We start from the raw sequence: 26830 nt of genomic DNA on the forward strand, positions 1-26830 counted from the left end.
AAAACATAGCCCATTTCACCAATTGTCATAATATATATGTTTGATTTTTTTTTTCTTCAAGTTTTCAACCAATTGAATTATGTCAGCCGTGTTTCTAGCACATTGAAAAATCTCTCCATAATGAGATGGAAATGGAATATTATCAAGTACAATTAATTACTTAATTTAATTATTTATATATTTTTTTGTGTGCAGTGGAATGGGCTGTTATAAGACAATAAAATCCCACTCATTTATAAAGAAAATAGAATAAATAAACAAATGGGCATTTGATAGATAGATCCCACTCCCAAGTTCCACTCAATTACATGAGAGAATTGAAAATAAATAAATAAATTTAGGCGTTTAAGCATTTTGCAATTTAGTATAATAACAACATGACTTGTAAAAAGAAGCAGCAGTTTTGGGGATTTGGTAACGTCGATTCAGATTAAACAAAACCCAGCAGAATACACTCGCAGAGAGAGAAGAGAGAGAGTCTTAGAGAGAGAGAGAGAGAGAGAGAGAGAGAGAGAGAGGAGAAGAGAGAGCTGTTTTCGCTTGGGCTGAGAAGCCAAAGCAAAAGGCTGGTTTGTAACTGAAACACCCTCATCAGAGAGAGAGAGAGAGAGAGAGAGAGAGAGAGAGTATTAAAATTCACAGTCGTTACAGAGAAAAAGTAAAAAAAGATAAAAGAAAAAGGAGGGAGAGTAGCAGAGCCACAAGCAATAATGGCCGCTTCCATAACCGTCCTGTCTGTTTAGCCTTTTTGCTCTCCTTCTTCTGGGTCTCTTGTTTGTAAATGGTGTACGTTATTATGGTATTTCACCCATTACTGCCTCAGCATTGAAGACCCTGCTGTTTTGAGCTTTCCTTCTTCTTCTTCTTGATTTGTTTCAGTGCTGCAAGTCCTCTGCTCTCTGCTCCTCCGCTGCCCTGAACGACCTCGTTTGAGCTCTTGAATGGCACACCTCGAGTGTGACTCCTCGATTTCTCGTGCGGAAACAGGTGGGTTTGTTTGCTTCGTAAGTTTAGCAGAGCTGGGTAAATTGGAAACGAAATGCAAAATGCTATAAATTTTGCAATTTTGGTTTCTGGGTTCTGAGTAAACACAACAATGCAGTCACCGAAGGCTCTAACTTGCTATAAAGTTTTAACCTTTAACCTGTTTTAATTTCTGGGTTTTCTTTTTTTAGACCCATATATTTGTTTATTTATTTATTATTTTTCTTAATTTTTATGGGTGTACATTTTGTTTGATAGGTTTGGGAGGTGATGATCTGTATACAGAGCTATGGAAGTTGTGTGCAGGGCCTCTGGTGGATGTACCAAGGCCTGGAGATAAGGTCTTCTACTTTCCTCAAGGTCATATGGAACAAGTACAATCCTTTCTTCTATCCTTCTTGTTTTAATTGTTTCTCAATGGATCAAAATCTGTTTGCTTTTTTGTTTAATTTGTGTTTATTTTCTGGGTTTTTTATTATTTTTTTATATATTTTTTTGTAGCTGGAAGCATCAACAAATCAGGAACTGAACCAGCAAATCCCTCTCTTTAATCTTCCCTCAAAGATCCTTTGTAGTGTGGTCAATATTCGATTACTGGTATTGCGTTTCGGAATGTAGTTTTTCATGCAAATCAACGGTTTTGAGCGGTTTTTGTTGGTTTTCATTGAAATTGAAGTTTGTTTTTGCTTACAGGCAGAACAAGAAACAGATGAGGTTTATGCTCAAATCACTTTGCATCCAGAAGCAGATGTGAGAAACATGTTTGTTTTTTTTTTGGTCTTATTTAATGTGTTGTTTCATCTTCCTCTGTTTGGTTGCTTAGAAGTAGGAGAAAAGAATATAAATTCACTGATGTTAAAGTCTTTTTAAATCAGTTGGGATATTATCTGAAAAGCGAATAGGGGAGATCTCACATTTTTCTCAACCTTTTGCACAATTTTCGTAGTAACTGAAGGTGTTTAGATAAAGAAAATTTAAGTTCCAGCACTGAGAAAAGTGTGTAAGGCTCTCCGCTTTCTTTGTACTCATCTTCTTTCGGCTGGTATCACAGCAAAGTGAACCTACAAGTCCTGATCCATGCAAACCCGAAGCTCCAAAGCCAACGGTTCACTGGTTTTGCAAGATTTTGACAGCTTCCGATACAAGCACCCATGGAGGGTTCTCAGTCCTTCGAAAGCATGCCACCGAGTGCTTACCTCCGTTGGTATTTACTCTCGTTTACATACATTTTTGTTGTTTTTTTAACTATGCTAATGGTCAGTCAACGTTTTCTTTTCATATTTTCACGTGTACTCGTATTTTTATTTCATTAGGACATGAACCAAGCAACTCCAACTCAGGAGTTAATCGCCAAAGATCTTCATGGGTATGAGTGGAAATTTAAGCACATCTTTAGAGGTATCCTCTCTGCAACCGAAAGCTTGGTTTGTGAGGGAAAATGAATGCGAATGTGGTTTTGTCTTTGACTGCTGAAAGAAACTAATCGAAAGAACTAATATTATTAGCCATGTCGAATGCTAGAAACTATCCTGTTTTTGTGTATGATTGATGGGCTTACTTCTCACTAATTTATGTTAGGTCAACCGCGGAGGCATTTACTTACCACAGGATGGAGTACATTCGTCACTTCAAAAAGATTGGTTGCTGGTGACGCCTTTGTGTTTTTGAGGTATTTGCGTTTGAGAGGTGTAATCATTCTTCGATCACAATTAATAGGAATGCATGGATTTTTGTTAACAAGGACATGTTTGTAGGGGTGACAATGGGGAATTACGGGTTGGGGTTCGGCGTCTAGCTCGTCAACAGAGTCAGATGCCATCATCTGTGATATCAAGCCAGAGCATGCATCTTGGAGTGCTTGCAACTGCTTCGCATGCTCTTATGACCAAAACACTGTTTGTTGTGTATTCCAAGCCAAGGTTTGGACAATGGTTTCATTTTGTCTGTAATTTAAGATTTTTTCAATTAATTTGAAATCCTTTTATTCTGGAGCCTTTTCCTGTTTTCTCTCAGGACTAGCCAGTTCATTGTTTGCTTAAACAAATATCTGGAGGCCATCAACAATAAATTCTCGCTTGGGATGCGCTTCAGGATGCGATTTGAGGGAGAAGAATCTCCTGAAAGAAGGTTCTCCGCGTCTGTAATGGATTTTTGGTCATTAATGTTTTCTTAATACTCAACTAGATTGTAAATTTCTACATATTTTAATTGCTCAGGTTCACAGGCACAATAGTTGAGGTTGGGGATTTATCTCCTCAGTGGTCGGAGTCTAAATGGCGATCGTTGAAGGTTAAGATGCTAACAAGTAACAGATCAAATGCTGTTTTATTTGCTCCTGTTCATGTACTTATCTTTCGCTGTATTTCTTGCAGGTTCAATGGGATGAGCATGCTGCAGTTCAAAGGCCAGAGAGGGTTTCTCCTTGGGATATAGAACTTTTTGTAGCTTCTGCTCCTTTAAATCTTGCTCAACCAGTGGTAAAGAGTAAAAGGCCTCGGCCTGTAGAAATTGCTTCATCTGGTATGAAAAATAACCGCACTGGATTATTTGCTTATTAAAAAGAAAATCCAAGTTCTGAATGTCTTCTCTTGTTTGCATAAATTGGATTGTAGAAGTTACCACCAATTCAGCTGCTTCAGCATTTTGGTATCATAGCTCACCCCAGACCACAGAGTTAAACCAATTAGGTGGTGTTCCGGAAGTCCAAAGCTCTAGTAGTCAGATTGTCTGGCCTATGAGGCAGAAAGAAAGCAATAGCAGCAGTTACTCTAGCGCAAGGGTATGCTCAGATGGCATCTGGCCTTCTTCCCCGAACGTGACTGTTTCTTTGAGCCTTTTCCCAGACTCAAAGGAAAGCAACAAGAATGTAACTATAGGGTCTGTGCTCTCTAGCTTTGCCTCCCCAATTACCTCAAAGCCAAATAATGTCCCGATGCATGACCAGGTTGAAAAAGGGAAAAAATCTGACACTTCAGGTTTTAGGTTGTTTGGTTGCAATTTGACAAACAACACTAAAACAACTTGTCCTCAAGAGCTAGTGTTTAAAACAATGCCGTCTGGTGCCAAAGGACCTATTCCAGCTGATGCATTTGAATCCGATCAGATTCTGGATGTTTCGAAGCTGTCAAAAGAGCAGAAACAAGTAATCTTGGAGGCCTCACCAAAAGAAACACAGGGCAAGCAAGGATTGACTCTTTCAATGAGAACTCGCACTAAGGTAAAATGTGGACTATTGCTGGTTCCGTTTTTATCACACCACTAGTTAAAAGCAGTTGTTCCTGACGAGCTATTTGTTTTGTCTACTGATAAGGTGCAAATGCAAGGGGTTGCTGTTGGTCGTGCTGTGGACTTGACTGCATTGAAAGGCTACGATCATCTAATTGATGAGCTAGAGAAAATGTTTGAGATCAAAGGGGAGCTTCGTCCACAGAACAAATGGGCAGTTGTTTTCACGGATGATGAAAATGACATGATGCTTATGGGCGATGATCAATGGCCGTTAGTAACCTAAGATTCGGTCTACTGCACTATTTCATTTCATTGCAAAATGAACTGGGTTCTAACTACATTAATTTTTTTTCCAAATGCAGAGACTTCTGTAAGCTGGTGAAGAAGATATTTATATATTCAAGCGACGAGGTACAGAAGATGAACAGATTCAAGCTTCAGAGTTCATCTTTAGATTGTGAAGGGACGGTAAGCATGGATTCTGAGCGTAGATTGGAACATGATTAGTTCAACTTCCCTTTTTGCTTCTTGTGGTGGTAGTTGTTTAACTCATATTTTTAGAGCATGCTGTAGGAAAACAGAAGGGGGCTAGGTGGGATTTAGGGGTTTTGTTTTGGTGCTGGGTTAGCAAAGCAACTACTCTTAATCAGGACTAGAAAATGGAAATCTGTCAATACTTGGTGTGGGTTAGGATGAGTCGGCCTGTAAAAATACATAATATGTATGTTTGCCATTTGGTTTTCAATTTAGTCCTTTTGGTTTTATATATGTATGTTTGCCATTTGGTTTTCAATTTAGTCCTTTGGTTTTATATATGTATGTTTGCCATTTGGTTTTCAATTTAGTCCTTTGGTTTTATTGTGTGGAAAGTCCTTTGGGAGAAACTTACCTACTGAAGAAGATGATTTTTAAGCCAGTCACGCATTGTCAAGCGCTTTAATTTTACAGTTCAGTTGAACATTAACGTAACGCGTAAAAAAGGTGTTGGAAAAAGGAAAGAAAAGAAAGAAAAGGCTATGGCAATGTGTGATGTGTGGAGCAAGTGGGGGAGGCAGCAACTTTTGGTCTAAGTTGTCTGAAATGTGGAGGCAGGTGGTGTTTTCATGAAGATAGAGAGGAAAGTGGAAGTGGAGAAAGGGTGGAAAAAGAAAGCATCAAAATGTGTAAAATCCATTTGACAAGGACAAGGAAGATATGAGGGGATTAGCATCATTATTTTATCTTTGAAAATTTCCTTCACCAACTCTCTTTTCACTAAGAAATAAAGATACTAAAAGTTTGATTAACAACATTCACTATTTCCTTCACCAACTCTCTTTTCACTAAGAAGTAAAGATACTAAAAGTTTGATTAACAACATTCACTCTTACGCTTGAGTTTTCGAGTTCAATTCTACCCTCTCTGTCTGTCACTTGTATTGAAAGTAAAAAGATGTGGGTTTTCCATGCATTTTCTCATTGCCTTCTGTTGCAGGCATGTCCAACTTAAGCTCAAACTCAAAGGAAAAATGATCTTAAGAATTCAAAATGATAACATATATAGGAAAAAGCAAGGTAAAAATGCACCAAACATTAGTTTAAACTTCCACATATTTCAAGAATGCTAGAAGAGACCCTTTTGTCCACTACCGATATTGGTGGTTTTAAACTTTACATTAGTTGTTAGCCATCGACGGGTGTGGATTCAAATTGTTAATGGGCGTAGACTAGTGGTCCTAAAACTGAATCCGCATCTTTTAACATGGCATTTTCTAGTCCTGATTAAGAGTAGTTGCTTTTTCAAAATACTATCCTTTTTCAAAATACAGTGCCGACTATCCTGATTAAGAGTAGTTGCTTTTTCTAGTCCTGGGTTAGCAAAGCCGACTATCCTTTTTCAAAATACTAATAAGTGCAAAACTCGTTGAACATTTTTCATGTAACATGGCATAGTGAGGAACACTTAATATCATAATATTTGTTGCTTTGTTGAATCAAACAAAATAATATTTGTTCTTTTGGTTCTTCCAAAGCTTGTTTCTAAGAAAAATTTACATGTTTTTGTAATACATGCTACACATAAGTTGGAAATGTTCTTTTATTAACGTGTTATATCGTCAAACTGTTAATTAAAACATTAATTGGTCATATGAATTCTTGTTTGAATGCTTGATGTTGACGGAGATCAGCAATTTTCAAAAAATCAAAGTTAGTTGTTTGTTTATTATTAATAAAAGAGTATATTGTATATGCCTTATTTTAGGGGAGATGGAGTTCGGGAAGATTGCGTGACAGCTCCAAATTTGTTTATATTATGTTTTAGAAAATACAAATGAAAGGCAGATTCAATTGTCTCTTCACATAACATACAAAATTTTGTTACAATATTATTCAAGGCAGTTTCACAAAAGAGTACGTATAAAAGGCCAATAAATGTAATATATATATATATATATATATATATATATATATATATATATATAATTAGTCTGACCTAGTCCCTTTGTTTCCTTTAATTCCTTCTTTGCCCAATGTCTATGTCTACTGGATTCTCCTACAATTCATATCTTTTAGCGAGTTAATTTGTTAAATGTTAGGAGAGGAGGATTTGTGAGAATCAAACTCGCACCAAAGTATATAAACATTATTACTTTTTGCCACTGCAATAAAAAGTTATATGATGGGATAAGTGAAATATAACTAATAATAAAATATGTTAAGTCAGTTAATTAAAACAATTTGTGACCTCTTTAATCTAAATTCGAATATTGCTCACCTGCAAGTTAAAGTTATTTAAAATATATCGTCTTATAAAAACATAAAATACTATAGTTGGTCAACCACCTATGATGTCAAAATTCATCCATTAGTGAGGTGAATGGCTTCTAGTGTTTACCAGATATATGCTCACTTTAATCATGTTTACAAAGAGAAGTTTTCTTTATCTCTTACTAGCCTTCATGCACTGACTTACGCATTTGTAGAAGATATTTTTTGAATTACGGCGTGCTACTCGCGACTTATACGTTTTAAATGTATTTATATGCGTAAATTGACAAAGAAAAGTCAAAGATTTGAAGTAAATGAATAATCTTAGATCATGCTAGAAGAAACCATTCATAAACCAATTAAAGCAGCAAAATCCACATAATAAAATCGATCTCTATTGAATTTATATTAAAAATAGAGAAAATAATATTTAATAAACAATTGATTAATCATATTATTGCTAGCTCATTGTGAGGCTAAGCCCACCCTCTCCCCCTTAGTGTAGATAATATTGTTTGTTCAAAAAAATAAAATTCATTTGACTACTTATTTAATCACATTATTATCCTCGTGCGAAAGACTTTTTTTTATAACCGGCATTACGCGCCTTTTAAATGTTTTGAACGTGTTTAAAAATAGAGAAAATAATATTTAATGAACAACTGATTGAATCACATTATTGTTAGCCTATTGTGAGGTACTAATTATTAAAAAAAATTGTACAAAAATAATTCATTATTAAAAAAACTGTTAAAATGATGAAAGTACCCCTGTCACATTTGATGTATTATTTTGGGTTGCTTTTGAAGTTTTTTGTTTGAGAGGCATTTTTGTCCAATTATTTTTTGTAAAGCTTGTGACACCAAAGAAATACTATTCATTGGGTCCTTGACTTTATATATAAAGAAGATGTTTTTTTATACGAAGACATTATGTATGTGTGTGTATATATATATATATATTTTATTTATTTATTTAATTTTTTTTTATACAAAGATGCATTTACACTAAAGGCGAGAGATTTGAGTTAATCATACATTAGGCAAATGTCATAATAATTAGATTTCGAACTCGTTATTCGTGAGATTCGAACCTAAGACTCCTATTTTTTTTTCTTCTAGAAAAAACTATTGCGTTAGTAGGTTAAATTGTTAAATGTTAAAGGTGAGGGAGATAGGTGGAGATTGAACCAACACCATAATGCATAAGTATTATTGATTTTCGCTACTACTAAAAACCTCCCACTTCTAGTAAAAAACAAATATTACTAAATCGTAGTATTAAATAATAGTGATGTTCAATTTTAGAACTGAATGTTCAAATTTGGATACAAGAGCCCGACCTAGTAGCTTAACCACCAAAGGTAATTCGCATCTGCTACCTCTACAATTAAAATGTTCTTGTCATCTTAGTGTTAATTCTTAAAAGGGTTGGCCTAACTCAAAAGAATAAGCCCATGAATTTATGGGTTTTGTATGTTACTAATAAGCAGAAATGAAGATTTTTAATAGTAATAGCCCAAAGCTAAGAAGCCCTTAAATGATTAATGGGTTTGGGAAGGTTGTTTGTTTCCACCACCAAACTCTCTCTCATTGACAAAAGGCGCTCTTGAAACTATCATTTAGCCTCATTTTACTTTCTGAAATTAGTTTTGTCTCACTTTATCTTATAAAACTGTCATTTTTGTCTCATTTAGTCTCAGTTCACCCCATTTTCGTCAATTCCATCAAATAAATGTTAAATTAAAGGATAGTATGGATATTTTATTTTGGAGAAATTAGGTTCACATCCTTTTTTTTGCTACTCCATTGATTAAAATCCTATTCATTTTCAATTTTTGATCGAGGTCCTTGTATATTAATAACATCATTAATTATTTGAATAATAAAATATTTTTATTTTTAAATATATTCCTTTAGTGTTAAAAATGTTACAATTAGTATATTTATATTTATGGCTAAATTTTTTATCATATATTTTTATTTTTAGTTTGTACCTATTTTTAATTTGTACCAATTTTTTTTCCATTTTTAATTTGTACCCATATATTAGTTTCTTTTAGTGCCCATATTTTTTAAAGTTTTATTTGTGTTTGTACCCATGTGTATACCGTCACGTGACATTGTATATTTAATCAATGATAGAAAAATTACATATTATGTTTTATGCCTAAACTTTGTATCATATATTTATATTTTTAGTTTGTACCCACTTTTAATTTGCAACATTTTTTTTTAAATTTGTAGTATTTTCTTTTTAGTTTTATTTTGTACCCATGTATTAACTTCTTTTAGCGCCTATAGTTTTTAAAAATTCATTTGTACCCATAATTTTTTAATCTTTTATCTGTACCCTAATTTATTTATAATGTTCCCATTCTTCTTTATTAATGTACTAATTTGTTATATGTGAAATGTCACAGCCCGTCCCGGAATTATTAATTCCGAGGACGTGAGATGACCAATGTGACCTTAAACGGGATTAAGGTGTGTAAATGTATGACATTTGTTTTACTTTAAGATCCTAAACTAGGGTTAGATTTATATTTGTATGTGTTAATTTGTGCTTGGACTTAGGTAGGGCCTCCTACCCTGAATTCCCTCCCTAAAACCCGTAACCTTTCTTCTCTCTTCTTCTTTCATTCCAGACTCTCTCTCTCTCTCTTATTCTTTTCTGAAAACTCTCTCATTCTCTCTCTTACTCTCGAACTCACGGCAACCACCAAGAACCACCACAATCTTGTACCAACGTTCCATTTAAGACCACCATCGTGATCCTGGGGACTTCACGAGCACGGGGATACCAATTTCAGGTGAGTTTCACTTCGAAAACCCTAGTTCTAAAGTTGCCGTGAGATGACACTGTTCATGAGCTTTGAATTGGTTACGTTTTAGGCTAAAACAAGATCATAGCGAGTTTAGTAAGGTCCCAAGGAAGCTCGGAGTGCTTCGTTGGAAGTTTTTGGACGTAAGAACACGGAGATCGACAAGTTCAAAGTTTGGCCGGAGCTTTCGAGGCGTTTTCCGGAGAATCCCGGGCGAGTTAGGAGTCGAGTTTCCGGCGACCTCCGAGGCTTTCGAGGCAGTTTCCGGCCAAACCACCGCGAACTAGGTGTTGTGCAAGGTACCATTCTCTTTGTCTCTTCAAGGGCTACAACTTTCGTTTTTGAATCACTTGATTTCGTTGAGAAATGACAAAGTTATGGCAATTTGAAAAACTGCCCGGAAAACGGCCGCCGGAAAAACCAGTCCGGCGACCCAAGGAAGAAGAAGGTGCTACAGTAAAAATAAAAAATAAAAATAAAATTATTTTAAAAATATGTCGACGTCCGTGACGTCGAGTAGATCACTGTGGTATATTCATATACCTAAATTGAACACCGTATGAGAAAGTTATTGAGGATTGTTGGTTAGGTGTTCAAATAACGTTTTATAGTTTTCACATTTAGGTGAAAATGTGAATTGATGATCCGACCGTTGGATCGTCACCAAACTTTGATACGTTGTAATACGTAATATTTGAGGATTATTGGAACTTACGGATTGGGAATCCGAGTTACGGATCTTCCGGAATTGGAATTGTAAGTCCATAATATAAAATGTTAACCGTCACTTAGTTTTGGAAATTGACGGAGATCCGACCGTTGGATGGTAATGAAATTTTAGGATGTTGTCCTAGAGGTATAATGTGGACCTCTGGAAGTTATGGATTTAAAATCTGAGTGGCAGATCTTCCGGATCGATCAACGTAGTGACGTATTTTATATAAGTTATGTATTCTATCGATATGAATTCTGAGCCTGGATTTGATTACTATTCTAGGCGGCGATCGTCATGACGCCTTGATGTGTGGTGCTAGGGAGTTGTTGGACGAACTCCAGGTGAGTGGGCAGTTTTGTTTTCCGTATATATATATACTTGACGTTTCCCAGAAATTGAATTGAAATGAAAATATGTTTAAAATGAAATGCATATGAGTTATGTGGAAAAACGGGAAGTGAAATACCATGCATAGAATTGATATGAAAAGTATATAGAAATGTGAGTTGAAATGCCATGCATGAATTAATATATGATGCATATGTATGAATTGGTGCGGTGGACGCACATGTAAGAATTGATTTATGATGCATATGTATGAATTGGTGCGGTGGACGCACAGGTAAGAATTGATTTATGATGAATATGTATGAATTGGTGCGGTGGACGCACAGGTAAGAATTGATTTATGATGCATATGTATGAAATGGTGCGGTGGACGCACAGATGAGTATTTAATTACTGTTATGATGATGATGATATATATTGAGCTCAAATCCTGCACCATGGTTTAGTGCTTATAGTATTCACCGCATCGCACGCTCGCCTTGGATCCAAGTAGATGCTAGTCGTACAGTCCACGCGGAGTGGGTACGACAGACCAGTCGCGAGAGTGTTAGTGAGATTCCGACTGGTGGGTGACCTTAGATTATGTGCACAGATGATTTATGAGAAGCACTAGAGCGTAACTTGTGTGCAGAAGGCCGGACGGGTCACAGAGGTGACTCCGGTAGAGTGATAATGATAGATTTTGAGCTCTAGGTTCAACCGTACAGGGCTATTAGAGGGCCTACGGTTGATTACTTTCTTGCACCTGATATGATTATGTTGATGCATTCATACCTTATTACTGTTGAGATGATGTGGCATGGCATAATTAATATGAGAAATGTTGAGATGATGTGGCATGGCATAATTGTTATGAAAATGTTGAGTTAACGACTTGAAGTCTTGAGAATATATATGTATATTTATATTTTACATTTCTGGGAAAATATACAGGTTTTACGGAGAGGGGTTACAACGTTTTGAGAAATGTTGGATTTGGAAAAAGAATTGTTTTACTGACCCACTCAATTTTGGTTTTGCGCCCCTCCAGGTTCAGGAATCACAAAGGTGTGGTGACTACGAGGAATTCGACGGTGTTCTGACAGATTGGACAAAATTAGGACTCACCTTCGGGTGTATCAACTTATAAATTGTATCTTAAAGCTTCCGTACTGTGCAAATGGTTACGTCACTCTCACGTGACGGCCAGCATGCCCTCCTTCGGGACGGGGTGTGTCAGTTGGTATCAGAGCATGGTTGCAATCTTGGACATTTTGAGAAGTTCTAGTGAATTCTGTCAGAACTACACCGCCTCGTAGCAAACCACGTAGTTAGAGGAACTTAGTCTCCGATTTAGCGGGTTGGGGGAAACTATTATTATGGTGATTCGGTATATTATCAAAATGGACATTTTAAGACGGGTTATGAGTTGAATTTGAATCACCTTATGAAATGATGAACCTGAGGGAGCGAAGTAACGGTTTAACCATTTGGAAAAGATGTTTCAGGTTATGCAAGTCAAAGGAAATTTCCTTCTGACAAGGGGTCGAGACGACTACCTGGTTTTGGTTATGAATTTGTATCCTGGTGGAAACAGGAGTATGAATTGTTGTCACCAGAGGAATCAGTCGATTGAGAATTGTTTAAGGACTTGTTTAAAGGAAAAGTTTATCCCTCCGGCATTTATCGATGGTAGTAAACAAGAGTTTACAAATATGAGACAAGGAAGGTGATGATCGAGGGATATTATAGAAAGTTTTCAGACTTGCCTCGTTCCATCCAGATATTGTTGTTAATTTGGTGGAGGTGTTATGTTGTTTTAAGCTGGGTGGCAAAAAGGGAAGTGGTATTTTGGGTGACCACTATCCATTGTACTTCTTACCAGGAGTATACAAGATGTTGTTGAGCCTTGAGGACTCTGAGAACATGAGCAACGAGAATAAAGAAGAATAAGAAAAGAATAGGAATTAAAAGAAGACGATAAAGTTAATGATTCATCATATCAAGGATATAGAAAGATTCAGAGCTTCGAAAGAAGTGAAGCTAGAGTTAATTTTTCCAGCTGAGGTTTTAATGTCGCTGGTCAGAATAAAAGTGATGGATATACTGGTAATCCCAGATATTTGAGACAAGGTGTCTCGAGTAAAGGAAATGTACTTTGTGCAGCAGGTACAAAATTAACACTTTGGGAAGTGTGAAATTAATGAATGTGTTTATGTGAACAGAGGGGACACAGAATTGTGAATCGTCCCTAGAATCAGTTGTACTCAATAATTTTCCATGATATCATAGTGTCGATTCAGCAGAGTTATGGACTTAGTAGTTTGGTCGGATTGACCGTGAGTACAGAGAGATTTGATGAGTTATATGTTCAGCTGTACAGACCATGAGAAGTGGATTCGATTGACACATGAGAAATTGGTGAGTTATAGGCTCGGCCGTACCGACCACGCGGAGTGGATCCGGCCGACGTATTATTGAGATAAGAGTTGAATCAGTCGTATTGATCATTCTAGTTGACTTCGGCTGATATATTTCTTATTATGTATGTTATTACCTTGAGAGTAGTAAATAAATGTAGTTGAGATGAGTGTATGTATTTTGCATTGAGTGACAAAATAGTAATGTTATATCTTTGAGAGTGGTTGCCTACTTATCGAGACAACGATGATTTATCAGTATTGCGGGCTGCAGACCGTAATATTAATAACTCATTCGTGGATTCGTTAAGCAAGCAAACCGGTAGATTATTTTATGTTAGTATTGTACTTATTTGGAATGCTTAATAATAATAGAATATATATTGTATCAGTTAATTCTGTTCCATTAGATTGGTTGGTTATAATTGTGACAAGACGAAATGTTATGGGAAACCAGTACTTTCCATCGATCTGGATGAACAAAGATTACTTTTGTAAGTATGCAAAATGGATTGAGTCAGGCTGTTATTTATGCTGTGAGAGCAAAGAGATTGTTTTCGAAAGGCTGTCAAAAATACTTAGCTCATGTGGTGCTAAATGATGTTGTTTGGAGTAGTGTGAATAATGTCGAAAGAGTTAGACTTTTCTTGATGTCTTCCTTGAAAGTATACCTGGATTGCCTTCAGGCAGAGATATGAGGTTCATTATTGATTTGTTGCCAGGTATAAATTTATATTGGAGATTGGTTCAGGATGAGTTAAGGGAATTGGAAATTCAGTTGAGAGAATTGGTTGATAAAAGTTTTATTCAACCTAGTACAACACTTTTGAGGAGCCCAGTTTGTTGGTGAGGAAGAAAAATGGATCTTGAGACTGTTCATTGATTATAGACAATGGAGTCGGGTAACGATTGAGAACCGTTATCCATGGTGATGTACTGATGTTTATTTAACCAGCTCAGAAGTAATTGCGAAGATTCAAAGATTGAATTGAGATCTGGTTACTACCAATTGAATATTATAAGTGACATTGATCATAAGATGGTTTTCTGGACTCGTTATAGTCTTTATGAAGTTTGGTGATGCTATATGGATACTCATGCTGTTTTATGAGTTATTGGATGAAGTATTCCAATAATGCCTTGATAAATAGATATCATTTTCATTGAAGATATTCTGGTATACTCTAAGCCTAGAGCAGAGCATGTAAACGTATTAAGTCGGTGAAGCAAAGATTAAGAGAACGTTGGTTGTATGCTAAGTTTAGCAAATGCGAATGTTGGATGAATCAAGTGGCATTCTGAGATTGGTTATATCTGCTTAAGGTATTCAAATGAATTCTTAAAAGGCGGCAGAATTGAGAAATTGGAACAACCACAAGCCATAATTGAGATTCGGAAATTCTTAACTTATCAGGCTATTTTGGATGGTTGTGAAAGAATTTTTAGTCATTGTTTTGTCATTGATGAGACTGTTGAGAAAGGAGGTTATGTATGAGTGGGAAGGAAATTGTGAGCAAAGGATTCAACAACTGAAGTATTTCCTCACTCATGCACGTATTTTAGTAATCCCAGAGAATAATGGTAATCATAAATTTTTAGTGATGTTTCTTGAATGGTATTGGATGCAAATGTTAGGGTGATTGCATACGTTTCACGATAAATGGAACCTCATGAGATGAATTACCCTACGGGTGACTTGGAAGTCATGATTACCATTCTTGCTGTGAAGTTATGAAGGCATTATATTTGGTAAGAATGCAAGATTTTTACGAATCCAAAAAGTCTTCAATATCCATTACTTGGAAGGATTTTGATATGAGGCAGCGAAAGTGAATTGTATTGCTTAATGAACATGATTGTACGATCAGGGTGATCGTAAAGTTTGTTCTAGCTCAAGCACTTGGCGAGAAGACTACAGTAAGATTAATGTCTGGCACGTTTGCCAAGATTATCTTCTTGTGGATTGGAAACTAACTAAAGTAAAGTTAAGAATGGAAGATCGAGAAGAAGTTATACTTGTTAAGTAACAAGTTAGTACATTTACTCCAGTGTTGAGTAACAACCTTTCCCAGACAGTGCAACATTACTAATTTGTTTTATGGAAAAGAGAATTGGATTACGGAACTGCTAAGTTTCTTAAGTATGTTGGTTGTGCAGTTTCCGAAGTAACGCCATAAGGACCATGAAATGTGTCACGTGAGTCGGTTTTTGATGACTTGTGAATGGAATGTTTCTAGGTAGAGAAAGATTCGATCAAGAAAGAGTTTTAGTAGACCCTGAGACTATGGATGAGTCTCCTCAAAGTATTCAGGTGATTAAGTTAACCTGAAGTAACCAGGAATGGCAAAAGAGATCAACAGATGGATATGCCACTAATCGAGTGTGTAAGGTAAATGGTTTGATATTTTTGGAAAATTCACCGCGAACAGAAATGACGAGAATTGGAAAAGAGACAAGATAAGATTTAGACACATCAGACCATTTTTTTTTTTCTTTTCACTAAAGGAATCAATAAAGTTGCATACAAGTTTGTGATGCCTTCAGAATTGGCTAAGGCACATAATGTATTTTGTGTTCGATGCGTTGTCACTAAGTGGCAGAGTCGTTACATGGGACTTTGGTGCAACTATTGAGAATTAAGCCGGATCTGATTGGTGAGGAACTAATGTCGACTTTGGATTGGAAAAAGAAGGTCCTAAGAATTAAGACAGAGTAAGTAGTAAAAGCTTTGTGAAGGAAATCATTCAGTAGAAAATTACATGGGAGACAAAAGAACGGATGAGAGTTATGTATCCGAGACTATTTTATGAGTTTTGATGTTCTGGTTGGTGATTGGAATTTCGGGGACGAAATTCTATAAGGAGGGGAGATTGTCACAGCCCGTCCCGGAATTATTAATTCCGAGGACGTGAGATGACCAATGTGACCTTAAACGGGATTAAGGTGTGTAAATGTATGACATTTGTTTTACTTTAAGATCCTAAACTAGGGTTAGATTTATATTTGTATGTGTTAATTTGTGCTTGGACTTAGGTAGGGCCTCCTACCCTGAATTCCCTCCCTAAAACCCGTAACCTTTCTTCTCTCTTCTTCTTTCATTCCAGACTCTCTCTCTCTCTCTTATTCTTTTCTGAAAACTCTCTCATTCTCTCTCTTACTCTCGAACTCACGGCAACCACCAAGAACCACCACAATCTTGTACCAACGTTCCATTTAAGACCACCATCGTGATCCTGGGGACTTCACGAGCACGGGGATACCAATTTCAGGTGAGTTTCACTTCGAAAACCCTAGTTCTAAAGTTGCCGTGAGATGACACTGTTCATGAGCTTTGAATTGGTTACGTTTTAGGCTAAAACAAGATCATAGCGAGTTTAGTAAGGTCCCAAGGAAGCTCGGAGTGCTTCGTTGGAAGTTTTTGGACGTAAGAACACGGAGATCGACAAGTTCAAAGTTTGGCCGGAGCTTTCGAGGCGTTTTCCGGAGAATCCCGGGCGAGTTAGGAGTCGAGTTTCCGGCGACCTCCGAGGCTTTCGAGGCAGTTTCCGGCCAAACCACCGCGAACTAGGTGTTGTTCAAGGTACCATTCTCTTTGTCTCTTCAAGGGCTACAACTTTCGTTTTTGAATCACTTGATTTCGTTGAGAAATGACAAAGTTATGGCAATTTGAAAAACTGCCCGGAAAACGGCCGCCGGAAAAACCAGTCCGGCGACCCAAGGAAGAAGAAGGTGCTACAGTAAAAATAAAAAATAAAAATAAAATTATTTTAAAAATATGTCGACGTCCGTGACGTCGAGTAGATCACTGTGGTATATTCATATACCTAAATTGAACACCGTATGAGAAAGTTATTGAGGATTGTTGGTTAGGTGTTCAAATAACGTTTTATAGTTTTCACATTTAGGTGAAAATGTGAATTGATGATCCGACCGTTGGATCGTCACCAAACTTTGATACGTTGTAATACGTAATATTTGAGGATTATTGGAACTTACGGATTGGGAATCCGAGTTACGGATCTTCCGGAATTGGAATTGTAAGTCCATAATATAAAATGTTAACCGTCACTTAGTTTTGGAAATTGACGGAGATCCGACCGTTGGATGGTAATGAAATTTTAGGATGTTGTCCTAGAGGTATAATGTGGACCTCTGGAAGTTATGGATTTAAAATCTGAGTGGCAGATCTTCCGGATCGATCAACGTAGTGACGTATTTTATATAAGTTATGTATTCTATCGATATGAATTCTGAGCCTGGATTTGATTACTATTCTAGGCGGCGATCGTCATGACGCCTTGATGTGTGGTGCTAGGGAGTTGTTGGACGAACTCCAGGTGAGTGGGCAGTTTTGTTTTCCGTATATATATATACTTGACGTTTCCCAGAAATTGAATTGAAATGAAAATATGTTTAAAATGAAATGCATATGAGTTATGTGGAAAAACGGGAAGTGAAATACCATGCATAGAATTGATATGAAAAGTATATAGAAATGTGAGTTGAAATGCCATGCATGAATTAATATATGATGCATATGTATGAATTGGTGCGGTGGACGCACATGTAAGAATTGATTTATGATGCATATGTATGAATTGGTGCGGTGGACGCACAGGTAAGAATTGATTTATGATGAATATGTATGAATTGGTGCGGTGGACGCACAGGTAAGAATTGATTTATGATGCATATGTATGAAATGGTGCGGTGGACGCACAGATGAGTATTTAATTACTGTTATGATGATGATGATATATATTGAGCTCAAATCCTGCACCATGGTTTAGTGCTTATAGTATTCACCGCATCGCACGCTCGCCTTGGATCCAAGTAGATGCTAGTCGTACAGTCCACGCGGAGTGGGTACGACAGACCAGTCGCGAGAGTGTTAGTGAGATTCCGACTGGTGGGTGACCTTAGATTATGTGCACAGATGATTTATGAGAAGCACTAGAGCGTAACTTGTGTGCAGAAGGCCGGACGGGTCACAGAGGTGACTCCGGTAGAGTGATAATGATAGATTTTGAGCTCTAGGTTCAACCGTACAGGGCTATTAGAGGGCCTACGGTTGATTACTTTCTTGCACCTGATATGATTATGTTGATGCATTCATACCTTATTACTGTTGAGATGATGTGGCATGGCATAATTAATATGAGAAATGTTGAGATGATGTGGCATGGCATAATTGTTATGAAAATGTTGAGTTAACGACTTGAAGTCTTGAGAATATATATGTATATTTATATTTTACATTTCTGGGAAAATATACAGGTTTTACGGAGAGGGGTTACAACGTTTTGAGAAATGTTGGATTTGGAAAAAGAATTGTTTTACTGACCCACTCAATTTTGGTTTTGCGCCCCTCCAGGTTCAGGAATCACAAAGGTGTGGTGACTACGAGGAATTCGACGGTGTTCTGACAGATTGGACAAAATTAGGACTCACCTTCGGGTGTATCAACTTATAAATTGTATCTTAAAGCTTCCGTACTGTGCAAATGGTTACGTCACTCTCACGTGACGGCCAGCATGCCCTCCTTCGGGACGGGGTGTGTCAGTTGGTATCAGAGCATGGTTGCAATCTTGGACATTTTGAGAAGTTCTAGTGAATTCTGTCAGAACTACACCGCCTCGTAGCAAACCACGTAGTTAGAGGAACTTAGTCTCCGATTTAGCGGGTTGGGGGAAACTATTATTATGGTGATTCGGTATATTATCAAAATGGACATTTTAAGACGGGTTATGAGTTGAATTTGAATCACCTTATGAAATGATGAACCTGAGGGAGCGAAGTAACGGTTTAACCATTTGGAAAAGATGTTTCAGGTTATGCAAGTCAAAGGAAATTTCCTTCTGACAAGGGGTCGAGACGACTACCTGGTTTTGGTTATGAATTTGTATCCTGGTGGAAACAGGAGTATGAATTGTTGTCACCAGAGGAATCAGTCGATTGAGAATTGTTTAAGGACTTGTTTAAAGGAAAAGTTTATCCCTCCGGCATTTATCGATGGTAGTAAACAAGAGTTTACAAATATGAGACAAGGAAGGTGATGATCGAGGGATATTATAGAAAGTTTTCAGACTTGCCTCGTTCCATCCAGATATTGTTGTTAATTTGGTGGAGGTGTTATGTTGTTTTAAGCTGGGTGGCAAAAAGGGAAGTGGTATTTTGGGTGACCACTATCCATTGTACTTCTTACCAGGAGTATACAAGATGTTGTTGAGCCTTGAGGACTCTGAGAACATGAGCAACGAGAATAAAGAAGAATAAGAAAAGAATAGGAATTAAAAGAAGACGATAAAGTTAATGATTCGTCATATCAAGGATATAGAAAGATTCAGAGCTTCGAAAGAAGTGAAGCTAGAGTTAATTTTTCCAGCTGAGGTTTTAATGTCGCTGGTCAGAATAAAAGTGATGGATATACTGGTAATCCCAGATATTTGAGACAAGGTGTCTCGAGTAAAGGAAATGTACTTTGTGCAGCAGGTACAAAATTAACACTTTGGGAAGTGTGAAATTAATGAATGTGTTTATGTGAACAGAGGGGACACAGAATTGTGAATCGTCCCTAGAATCAGTTGTACTCAATAATTTTCCATGATATCATAGTGTCGATTCAGCAGAGTTATGGACTTAGTAGTTTGGTCGGATTGACCGTGAGTACAGAGAGATTTGATGAGTTATATGTTCAGCTGTACAGACCATGAGAAGTGGATTCGATTGACACATGAGAAATTGGTGAGTTATAGGCTCGGCCGTACCGACCACGCGGAGTGGATCCGGCCGACGTATTATTGAGATAAGAGTTGAATCAGTCGTATTGATCATTCTAGTTGACTTCGGCTGATATATTTCTTATTATGTATGTTATTACCTTGAGAGTAGTAAATAAATGTAGTTGAGATGAGTGTATGTATTTTGCATTGAGTGACAAAATAGTAATGTTATATCTTTGAGAGTGGTTGCCTACTTATCGAGACAACGATGATTTATCAGTATTGCGGGCTGCAGACCGTAATATTAATAACTCATTCGTGGATTCGTTAAGCAAGCAAACCGGTAGATTATTTTATGTTAGTATTGTACTTATTTGGAATGCTTAATAATAATAGAATATATATTGTATCAGTTAATTCTGTTCCATTAGATTGGTTGGTTATAATTGTGACAAGACGAAATGTTATGGGAAACCAGTACTTTCCATCGATCTGGATGAACAAAGATTACTTTTGTAAGTATGCAAAATGGATTGAGTCAGGCTGTTATTTATGCTGTGAGAGCAAAGAGATTGTTTTCGAAAGGCTGTCAAAAATACTTAGCTCATGTGGTGCTAAATGATGTTGTTTGGAGTAGTGTGAATAATGTCGAAAGAGTTAGACTTTTCTTGATGTCTTCCTTGAAAGTATACCTGGATTGCCTTCAGGCAGAGATATGAGGTTCATTATTGATTTGTTGCCAGGTATAAATTTATATTGGAGATTGGTTCAGGATGAGTTAAGGGAATTGGAAATTCAGTTGAGAGAATTGGTTGATAAAAGTTTTATTCAACCTAGTACAACACTTTTGAGGAGCCCAGTTTGTTGGTGAGGAAGAAAAATGGATCTTGAGACTGTTCATTGATTATAGACAATGGAGTCGGGTAACGATTGAGAACCGTTATCCATGGTGATGTACTGATGTTTATTTAACCAGCTCAGAAGTAATTGCGAAGATTCAAAGATTGAATTGAGATCTGGTTACTACCAATTGAATATTATAAGTGACATTGATCATAAGATGGTTTTCTGGACTCGTTATAGTCTTTATGAAGTTTGGTGATGCTATATGGATACTCATGCTGTTTTATGAGTTATTGGATGAAGTATTCCAATAATGCCTTGATAAATAGATATCATTTTCATTGAAGATATTCTGGTATACTCTAAGCCTAGAGCAGAGCATGTAAACGTATTAAGTCGGTGAAGCAAAGATTAAGAGAACGTTGGTTGTATGCTAAGTTTAGCAAATGCGAATGTTGGATGAATCAAGTGGCATTCTGAGATTGGTTATATCTGCTTAAGGTATTCAAATGAATTCTTAAAAGGCGGCAGAATTGAGAAATTGGAACAACCACAAGCCATAATTGAGATTCGGAAATTCTTAACTTATCAGGCTATTTTGGATGGTTGTGAAAGAATTTTTAGTCATTGTTTTGTCATTGATGAGACTGTTGAGAAAGGAGGTTATGTATGAGTGGGAAGGAAATTGTGAGCAAAGGATTCAACAACTGAAGTATTTCCTCACTCATGCACGTATTTTAGTAATCCCAGAGAATAATGGTAATCATAAATTTTTAGTGATGTTTCTTGAATGGTATTGGATGCAAATGTTAGGGTGATTGCATACGTTTCACGATAAATGGAACCTCATGAGATGAATTACCCTACGGGTGACTTGGAAGTCATGATTACCATTCTTGCTGTGAAGTTATGAAGGCATTATATTTGGTAAGAATGCAAGATTTTTACGAATCCAAAAAGTCTTCAATATCCATTACTTGGAAGGATTTTGATATGAGGCAGCGAAAGTGAATTGTATTGCTTAATGAACATGATTGTACGATCAGGGTGATCGTAAAGTTTGTTCTAGCTCAAGCACTTGGCGAGAAGACTACAGTAAGATTAATGTCTGGCACGTTTGCCAAGATTATCTTCTTGTGGATTGGAAACTAACTAAAGTAAAGTTAAGAATGGAAGATCGAGAAGAAGTTATACTTGTTAAGTAACAAGTTAGTACATTTACTCCAGTGTTGAGTAACAACCTTTCCCAGACAGTGCAACATTACTAATTTGTTTTATGGAAAAGAGAATTGGATTACGGAACTGCTAAGTTTCTTAAGTATGTTGGTTGTGCAGTTTCCGAAGTAACGCCATAAGGACCATGAAATGTGTCACGTGAGTCGGTTTTTGATGACTTGTGAATGGAATGTTTCTAGGTAGAGAAAGATTCGATCAAGAAAGAGTTTTAGTAGACCCTGAGACTATGGATGAGTCTCCTCAAAGTATTCAGGTGATTAAGTTAACCTGAAGTAACCAGGAATGGCAAAAGAGATCAACAGATGGATATGCCACTAATCGAGTGTGTAAGGTAAATGGTTTGATATTTTTGGAAAATTCACCGCGAACAGAAATGACGAGAATTGGAAAAGAGACAAGATAAGATTTAGACACATCAGACCATTTTTTTTTTTCTTTTCACTAAAGGAATCAATAAAGTTGCATACAAGTTTGTGATGCCTTCAGAATTGGCTAAGGCACATAATGTATTTTGTGTTCGATGCGTTGTCACTAAGTGGCAGAGTCGTTACATGGGACTTTGGTGCAACTATTGAGAATTAAGCCGGATCTGATTGGTGAGGAACTAATGTCGACTTTGGATTGGAAAAAGAAGGTCCTAAGAATTAAGACAGAGTAAGTAGTAAAAGCTTTGTGAAGGAAATCATTCAGTAGAAAATTACATGGGAGACAAAAGAACGGATGAGAGTTATGTATCCGAGACTATTTTATGAGTTTTGATGTTCTGGTTGGTGATTGGAATTTCGGGGACGAAATTCTATAAGGAGGGGAGATTGTCACAGCCCGTCCCGGAATTATTAATTCCGAGGACGTGAGATGACCAATGTGACCTTAAACGGGATTAAGGTGTGTAAATGTATGACATTTGTTTTACTTTAAGATCCTAAACTAGGGTTAGATTTATATTTGTATGTGTTAATTTGTGCTTGGACTTAGGTAGGGCCTCCTACCCTGAATTCCCTCCCTAAAACCCGTAACCTTTCTTCTCTCTTCTTCTTTCATTCCAGACTCTCTCTCTCTCTCTTATTCTTTTCTGAAAACTCTCTCATTCTCTCTCTTACTCTCGAACTCACGGCAACCACCAAGAACCACCACAATCTTGTACCAACGTTCCATTTAAGACCACCATCGTGATCCTGGGGACTTCACGAGCACGGGGATACCAATTTCAGGTGAGTTTCACTTCGAAAACCCTAGTTCTAAAGTTGCCGTGAGATGACACTGTTCATGAGCTTTGAATTGGTTACGTTTTAGGCTAAAACAAGATCATAGCGAGTTTAGTAAGGTCCCAAGGAAGCTCGGAGTGCTTCGTTGGAAGTTTTTGGACGTAAGAACACGGAGATCGACAAGTTCAAAGTTTGGCCGGAGCTTTCGAGGCGTTTTCCGGAGAATCCCGGGCGAGTTAGGAGTCGAGTTTCCGGCGACCTCCGAGGCTTTCGAGGCAGTTTCCGGCCAAACCACCGCGAACTAGGTGTTGTGCAAGGTACCATTCTCTTTGTCTCTTCAAGGGCTACAACTTTCGTTTTTGAATCACTTGATTTCGTTGAGAAATGACAAAGTTATGGCAATTTGAAAAACTGCCCGGAAAACGGCCGCCGGAAAAACCAGTCCGGCGACCCAAGGAAGAAGAAGGTGCTACAGTAAAAATAAAAAATAAAAATAAAATTATTTTAAAAATATGTCGACGTCCGTGACGTCGAGTAGATCACTGTGGTATATTCATATACCTAAATTGAACACCGTATGAGAAAGTTATTGAGGATTGTTGGTTAGGTGTTCAAATAACGTTTTATAGTTTTCACATTTAGGTGAAAATGTGAATTGATGATCCGACCGTTGGATCGTCACCAAACTTTGATACGTTGTAATACGTAATATTTGAGGATTATTGGAACTTACGGATTGGGAATCCGAGTTACGGATCTTCCGGAATTGGAATTGTAAGTCCATAATATAAAATGTTAACCGTCACTTAGTTTTGGAAATTGACGGAGATCCGACCGTTGGATGGTAATGAAATTTTAGGATGTTGTCCTAGAGGTATAATGTGGACCTCTGGAAGTTATGGATTTAAAATCTGAGTGGCAGATCTTCCGGATCGATCAACGTAGTGACGTATTTTATATAAGTTATGTATTCTATCGATATGAATTCTGAGCCTGGATTTGATTACTATTCTAGGCGGCGATCGTCATGACGCCTTGATGTGTGGTGCTAGGGAGTTGTTGGACGAACTCCAGGTGAGTGGGCAGTTTTGTTTTCCGTATATATATATACTTGACGTTTCCCAGAAATTGAATTGAAATGAAAATATGTTTAAAATGAAATGCATATGAGTTATGTGGAAAAACGGGAAGTGAAATACCATGCATAGAATTGATATGAAAAGTATATAGAAATGTGAGTTGAAATGCCATGCATGAATTAATATATGATGCATATGTATGAATTGGTGCGGTGGACGCACATGTAAGAATTGATTTATGATGCATATGTATGAATTGGTGCGGTGGACGCACAGGTAAGAATTGATTTATGATGAATATGTATGAATTGGTGCGGTGGACGCACAGGTAAGAATTGATTTATGATGCATATGTATGAAATGGTGCGGTGGACGCACAGATGAGTATTTAATTACTGTTATGATGATGATGATATATATTGAGCTCAAATCCTGCACCATGGTTTAGTGCTTATAGTATTCACCGCATCGCACGCTCGCCTTGGATCCAAGTAGATGCTAGTCGTACAGTCCACGCGGAGTGGGTACGACAGACCAGTCGCGAGAGTGTTAGTGAGATTCCGACTGGTGGGTGACCTTAGATTATGTGCACAGATGATTTATGAGAAGCACTAGAGCGTAACTTGTGTGCAGAAGGCCGGACGGGTCACAGAGGTGACTCCGGTAGAGTGATAATGATAGATTTTGAGCTCTAGGTTCAACCGTACAGGGCTATTAGAGGGCCTACGGTTGATTACTTTCTTGCACCTGATATGATTATGTTGATGCATTCATACCTTATTACTGTTGAGATGATGTGGCATGGCATAATTAATATGAGAAATGTTGAGATGATGTGGCATGGCATAATTGTTATGAAAATGTTGAGTTAACGACTTGAAGTCTTGAGAATATATATGTATATTTATATTTTACATTTCTGGGAAAATATACAGGTTTTACGGAGAGGGGTTACAACGTTTTGAGAAATGTTGGATTTGGAAAAAGAATTGTTTTACTGACCCACTCAATTTTGGTTTTGCGCCCCTCCAGGTTCAGGAATCACAAAGGTGTGGTGACTACGAGGAATTCGACGGTGTTCTGACAGATTGGACAAAATTAGGACTCACCTTCGGGTGTATCAACTTATAAATTGTATCTTAAAGCTTCCGTACTGTGCAAATGGTTACGTCACTCTCACGTGACGGCCAGCATGCCCTCCTTCGGGACGGGGTGTGTCATGAAATGTACCAAATTTTTTTAACACTATGGATACATTCTTTTGCCATTTATTATTTCTTATTTTTACATAGTTTTTATCCATTTATTCAATCAAAATGTTTGAATTTTTTTATTGTAACCGTTTCTGATAGTATTATAATGAGGGATTTTAAATTTATAGGATTATAAATCTCATAAAATATCAAACAATTAATGTCAAAACTATAAAAATATAAATATTAATTGTAATATAATGAGGTGTACAAAGTCAAGGGACTTTGATCAAACTTTGAATATCATTAAGGTTTTAGTCAAAGAATGTTAAGGATTAGAGACCGCATCCAAAACATCCCTTTTATTTTTGACACAATTCTTTGCCTCTAACTTGCATGATAAAACAATCACAATTCAATTCTTGGTAACTCTAGTTCAAACCCCCTTCTGTCTCCCTTGCGGATTGATGCTTAGCTGTATCTTCAGTAGTTGGATTCAATGAGTGGCTTAAATTTGATTTTGAAAGACAACTCATTATTTGCTTTTAAACACACAACTCATTATTTGCTTTTGCCAACAGTTGCAATTACAGCTCCACATCAATCTGCAAGAAAGGCAGATGGGGTATGAATTAGAGTTATCAAAAATGGAATTGGAATTGTTTAGCAAACAAGTTGGAGGTAAAGAGTTGTGACAAAAATAAAATGTTCACACTACCCTTTAATTTAACGTTTATTTGACGGAATGGAAGAAAAATGGGGTGAACTGAGACTAAATAAGATGAAAATGGCAGTTTCATGGGGCAAAATGAGACAAAACTAGTTTTAGATGGCAAACTGAGGCTAAATGACAGTTTCATAAGACAAATCAATTAATAAGCCTTGAAAAAAAAAGTTGTTTGTTTCATGTGTTTTTCATTTTTTTTGCTTTCTACTTTCTACATAATTACACTTCAATCATTATTACCCTTAGTTTCTTACTTATTCGAATTTCGCTATGATTATGGGTTTAGTGAGTTTTTAGTATTTTTGCCAAACAAGACAAAGCAAATTATATCAACATCGATTATGCTAATCTAATTTATAGATCGGATTTATGATACAATATATTTCAATTACTTTTACTCAAGCCAAGACTTTTCCGAGCGTTTCTCAATCACATGACGTTTTGTTATTGTTAGTTGTAACATGGACACAATGAGAAACACAGTGTACATCCTCGTTTTACATACTTCCGAAGTCGGTAGAGAAATATAAGTACTTTTGAAGTTATGGATTGCAATTAGGCCTATACTATAAAGTCATAG

The 26830-nt window shown here is 36.9% G+C and overlaps 1 protein-coding gene and 4 long non-coding RNA genes across 11 annotated transcripts; all 5 read left to right on the forward strand.

The window, feature by feature from the left end:
* Window positions 1-345: 345 nt before the first annotated feature.
* Window positions 346-4978, forward strand: LOC126617625 (auxin response factor 18). 2 transcript variants are annotated; one of them, XM_050285688.1, is made up of 15 exons: window positions 354-786; window positions 880-987; window positions 1243-1358; window positions 1486-1581; window positions 1678-1734; window positions 2036-2188; window positions 2298-2382; window positions 2563-2653; window positions 2739-2903; window positions 2998-3111; window positions 3201-3273; window positions 3357-3504; window positions 3597-4201; window positions 4295-4482; window positions 4575-4978. In XM_050285688.1, exons 2-15 carry the CDS (start codon window positions 942-944, stop codon window positions 4717-4719), a joined length of 2082 nt encoding a protein of 693 aa, XP_050141645.1. In that variant the 5' UTR covers window positions 354-786; window positions 880-941; the 3' UTR covers window positions 4720-4978. The 2 variants fall into 2 exon arrangements, with proteins under 2 accessions (XP_050141698.1, XP_050141645.1); XM_050285741.1 differs by having other exon boundaries at window positions 346-987; window positions 3600-4201.
* A 4401-nt stretch (window positions 4979-9379) lies between these two features.
* Window positions 9380-25569, forward strand: LOC126617919 (uncharacterized). Of its 6 annotated transcripts, none has more exons than XR_007621640.1 (4): window positions 9380-9771; window positions 9854-10082; window positions 17524-17582; window positions 25363-25569. It is a non-coding gene; the product is annotated as an uncharacterized LOC126617919 (long non-coding RNA). The 6 variants fall into 6 exon arrangements; XR_007621597.1 differs by lacking the exon at window positions 17524-17582 and adding an exon at window positions 24267-24325; XR_007621609.1 differs by lacking the exon at window positions 25363-25569 and adding an exon at window positions 18620-18805.
* Window positions 12801-13820, forward strand: LOC126618207 (uncharacterized). The gene is made up of 2 exons (XR_007621650.1): window positions 12801-13187; window positions 13252-13820. It is a non-coding gene; the product is annotated as an uncharacterized LOC126618207 (long non-coding RNA).
* Window positions 14873-17327, forward strand: LOC126618159 (uncharacterized). The gene is made up of 2 exons (XR_007621648.1): window positions 14873-16514; window positions 16597-17327. It is a non-coding gene; the product is annotated as an uncharacterized LOC126618159 (long non-coding RNA).
* LOC126618115 (uncharacterized) lies at window positions 21616-24070 on the forward strand. Its single transcript, XR_007621647.1, has 2 exons — window positions 21616-23257; window positions 23340-24070. It is a non-coding gene; the product is annotated as an uncharacterized LOC126618115 (long non-coding RNA).
* Window positions 25570-26830: the final 1261 nt, after the last annotated feature.

The sequence above is a fragment of the Malus sylvestris genome, chromosome 1 (assembly GCF_916048215.2).
Source record: "Malus sylvestris chromosome 1, drMalSylv7.2, whole genome shotgun sequence".
NCBI lineage: Eukaryota > Viridiplantae > Streptophyta > Magnoliopsida > Rosales > Rosaceae > Malus > Malus sylvestris.

Excerpts from the sequence above, each read along its gene's own strand:
- LOC126617625 (XM_050285688.1), top strand. The coding sequence starts at position 942 with ATGGCACACCTCGAGTGTGACTCCTCGATTTCTCGTGCGGAAACAG. Across the intron at positions 2,189-2,297 it reads CCGAGTGCTTACCTCCGTTG|GACATGAACCAAGCAACTCC; the intron begins GTATTTACTCTC and ends TTATTTCATTAG. Across the intron at positions 3,274-3,356 it reads CTAAATGGCGATCGTTGAAG|GTTCAATGGGATGAGCATGC; the intron begins GTTAAGATGCTA and ends TATTTCTTGCAG.